Below are 3,725 nucleotides of genomic sequence, written 5' to 3'. Positions count from 1 at the left end.
GACGTTAGGCGGTCAAGCCCAATCTAACACGTCTTGTTTCTGTGTAACTATTCATGGCTTTAGATCTCGTTTGTTATGCGTGTATGTAAGGAAGTGTCCGCGATATCAGAGAACGTCCGCGATAATAGGTTGAAGCGACTCTACTTATATTCCTGATCCACTGATTATAGCAATCATTATTAGAAGCTTAGGAATTGCATACGTTTTTTTTTGTGAAAGTTGTCTTTTAACAATACAATGACAAAATCTCACAGTGGTTACGCAAGCATACATTACATACGTGTACCCTACATCTACATTGCAAATCAGAACAACTGATGCATATTGTAACATTCAATCTAACTGATCACATTTCCAATCTCAAAGCTCCGTTCAGCAATAAATTTTCATTGTTCCAAAAAGTCGGGCTCGTTAGCTGGTTGAAGAATATGATTTAGGGCAATCAGAACTTGATTTTCCTTTTCTAGATTCTTTTCCATTCTTACGTCATCTCTCCATTCTCTCATCACGTAGTTTTCTACTTGAAAAACTCGCCTTTCTACAACACCTAAAGTTTGGCTGCATCTCTTTCTGTAATCTTCTACTGTCCTTTCCCGCTCCTGTTGGTTGATTTTGTCACTTTGCGTAAGAATCACGAATACTCTAGCTCCTACGCAAAAACATACACATTCTATAGTTATCCATTGAAAGCATCAACACATTGTGAATAAGAATATAAACTACCACAAAACGGAGTATTACAGATGTTTTACCGTAAGAGAGTAAATAATACCAACGTAGTGCAATTACTGGAAAGTTTTTAGTAATATTTAGAAAGATCTACTACCGGTCTAGAGATTGCCATCTGGCTGCAGTGTTTAGATACTCATTCAATTTATTATTTTAAAATCCATTTTGAAATTAATACATCACAACAACAATATTTTTATACCAAGAGTGACTGTGGCAGTTAAACTGCCTTCCCTCTAAACATATAGCCATTCAGGTACAGTCAAAGCAATATGCATCTGGTCACTTACTCAGTTCATTATTGGCAATTTTCAAAAGCATTTCCTTCACAGCAAAGTCTAGCTGCACTCTACGATTTATAGCCTTAACAATAAATCAATTGCTAGAGCTACAAGTAAATCCAAAACCTGACTAGCTGGCATGTTAGCTGTCTCCTGCCTCATTTATTCGTTTCTTCGTTCTATTTGCACTATAGCTGCCACTACAATAGCAACTCTATAGATCTATAATATACTATTCCTCAAGGCACTAGCTGTCCTCTTTCCGAAGATAGTGTCGATTTAGTCACAAGTAGCTAGAGCCAAATCGCGTACTGAGAAAGTATTGAAGATTATATATGGCGAACCAGGTTTTTCTACAATGGAAAGTTTATCTGCATGTATTCTAATAATTAGACAGAGACTCAGCTAACAGAGTTGCACTGTTACTCTTTTTTGAATTGTGCAAAAGTAATTACATCTGAAGCCAGAGGTGTCATCTTCTTAAAATTTAATCACTTTTTATTATTTTAGACAAATACAACGCCCTCACTGTGCTTAACAATGGAAAATGTTTCGCATGTATTTTGAACTCAAACGCTTGTATTTTTAGTGTAAGACTTACTATTCAAGCTATAACTTTGTGATTTTAAGTAATACAGTTGATAAATAAGGTCATCAACGCTAAACCGCGTTTACACTTACCTATATACTTGAAGCCATAAGTTAATGAAATTGATGTACACTACATTGCATGTACATCAAAATTAAAATCGCAAAGATCGCACTCTTACCTCCTCCAGGCTGCACCTTTAGTTCTTTGAGCGCCTGGTCAACGTGTTGAAGAAGCCGCGTTGGGAAAGCGTCAGCAACCGACACTAGGCATATTATTGACCACGCCCGGAGATTATCTACTTTGCTTTCATCCCTCATTTGTTCCATTTGGTCTTCTCTGTTGTAGATTCTTACCATGTCAGTATACTCCTTTACTTGGCCGTTTACAAGATGGATAAGGAATTGTTTAAGATCGAACTCATTTACAATCTTATCATTAACTCCAGCGACATCAAAAAATATAGGACCAAAGTCTTGTTTTGCTGAAAAGTCACTCTCCTTCAACGCCATGTACATTTTCTTTCGAGGGCCGTACGCACGGTAGATCAGTGTTCCATGATCGGATTCTCGCGCGCTTAACTCCGCTAATTCCTGGTACGGAACGTTTGGCTGAACGAGATTCAAGACGTGGTTTACAGTGTTAATGAAAGACGATTTCCCAACGCCATAGTGTCCGAGTAGCAACAGCTGCTGACCATTAAATAAGTTGATCACTTCTTTTTTTAGTGCAGCTACTTTCTCCTCTTCATGGCGTCTCATTTCTTCTTGGCGTCTTTGTTCTTCTTGTTGGCGTCTTTGTTCTTCTTGTCGGCGTCTTTGTTCTTCTTGTTGGCGTCTTTGTTCTCCTTGTTGGCGTCTTTGTTCTTCTTGTTGGCGTCTTTGTTCTCCTTGTTGGCGTCTCACTTCTTGTTGACCGTCCTGTTCTTCATGTTGTTGGCCATTTCCAAAGATATTTCCCATACTGTGCTATCTACTGTACTTGCGAAGTTATGCGTCAGAAACCCCGTGACCTGCATATCTAGAGATATAGATAGATAAGCGAGTACAACGAAACGTATGGAGACTTTCCGCCCACATGCAATTAGTGAGCGGTTTGCCCACAAGGACCACCAACATAGAGATAAAGTTGATCACAAACAAACTGTTTAAACCTACCTGTAAACGTCAAAAACGTGTATCGTATGCCTCAATTTTGGTGCTAGAAAGCCCAGTTGAATTAGTTTCATTGGTCTTTCAGTATTCTTGCAGCAACATCATTATATATACCTGCATGCTCTGTAGATATGGGCGTTGTAAAATATTTAGTGTTTCTGGTGACAAACGCTTCAAGTGGGCAATAGATACAATAGTGATCTCCAATCACTAACTATGCCTCACTTTCCAACGAAAATTTGAGAAGCTTAATTGGCAACTCTTTGACACTCGATCTGCAGTTCACAAATTTCTATGTCAAAATGTTTCTAGACTTGTTTTATTATTACGTTTAATTAGATCTAGTGCAACTGGCTAGTGCTATAGCCAGCTAGTGTGACATAAGTTATGGCAACAAACACGCAAATTAGTTTCCCAGATACCGTATTGAGTCACTAAGATGACGAACAAAGAGCAATGGTTGCACAGTAACAAACTGGCAAGACATTAAATTTGGCAAACTCATGCAATGCATGGTTCCTGCAAAATTTGCAAATTACATTTGACTTTGAAAATAAGTTGATTTACAAATGTCAAACACACGTTTGATTGGGAATCTGGCAGAAAGCGTCTGCTCAGAAGAATTGATATGCCTGTACACATCAGTATGTAGATTTTTTTGTTGATTGGCATCACAGAGTTAGCATTATTGTTTTACACACACACACACCACACACACACACACACACACACACACACACACACACACACACACACACACACACACACACACACACACACACACACACACACACACACACACACACCTAAAAATCCTAAATGTCAGGAGCTGCCTCTCAGACGTCACGCGCCCCCAGCTTAACAGCTGGGCCCTGTGCGCTACTCAGGGAACTCTGGGCCTGCTCTAGCAAACTCCTGGAGCCGGGCCAGGCACTCGCAGGAGCACCAACTTGTGAAGCCAACTGTGGTGTG

The 3,725-nt window shown here is 39.4% G+C and overlaps 1 protein-coding gene across 1 annotated transcript; it reads right to left on the bottom strand.

Annotated features, from left to right (window-relative positions):
• Positions 1-201: 201 nt before the first annotated feature.
• On the bottom strand, positions 202-3,224 carry LOC134183785 (leucine-rich repeat and IQ domain-containing protein 1-like). The gene is made up of 2 exons (XM_062651366.1): positions 1,781-3,224; positions 202-649 (listed from the first exon to the last, which is right to left on the bottom strand). Exons 1-2 carry the CDS (start codon positions 2,559-2,561, stop codon positions 387-389), a joined length of 1,044 nt encoding a protein of 347 aa, XP_062507350.1. The 5' UTR covers positions 2,562-3,224; the 3' UTR covers positions 202-386.
• Between the last annotated feature and the right edge of the window lie 501 nt (positions 3,225-3,725).

The sequence above is a fragment of the Corticium candelabrum genome, chromosome 8 (genome assembly GCF_963422355.1).
Source record: "Corticium candelabrum chromosome 8, ooCorCand1.1, whole genome shotgun sequence".
Classification (NCBI taxonomy): Eukaryota; Metazoa; Porifera; class Homoscleromorpha; order Homosclerophorida; family Plakinidae; genus Corticium; species Corticium candelabrum.
Note: the sequence above shows the minus strand (reverse complement) of the source record. Positions and strands in the feature narration are given on the sequence as shown.

Excerpts from the sequence above, each read along its gene's own strand:
- LOC134183785 (XM_062651366.1), bottom strand. The coding sequence starts at position 2,561 with ATGGGAAATATCTTTGGAAATGGCCAACAACATGAAGAACAGGACGGT. Across the intron at positions 650-1,780 it reads AAAGGTGCAGCCTGGAGGAG|GAGCTAGAGTATTCGTGATT; the intron begins GTAAGAGTGCGA and ends GTTTTTGCGTAG.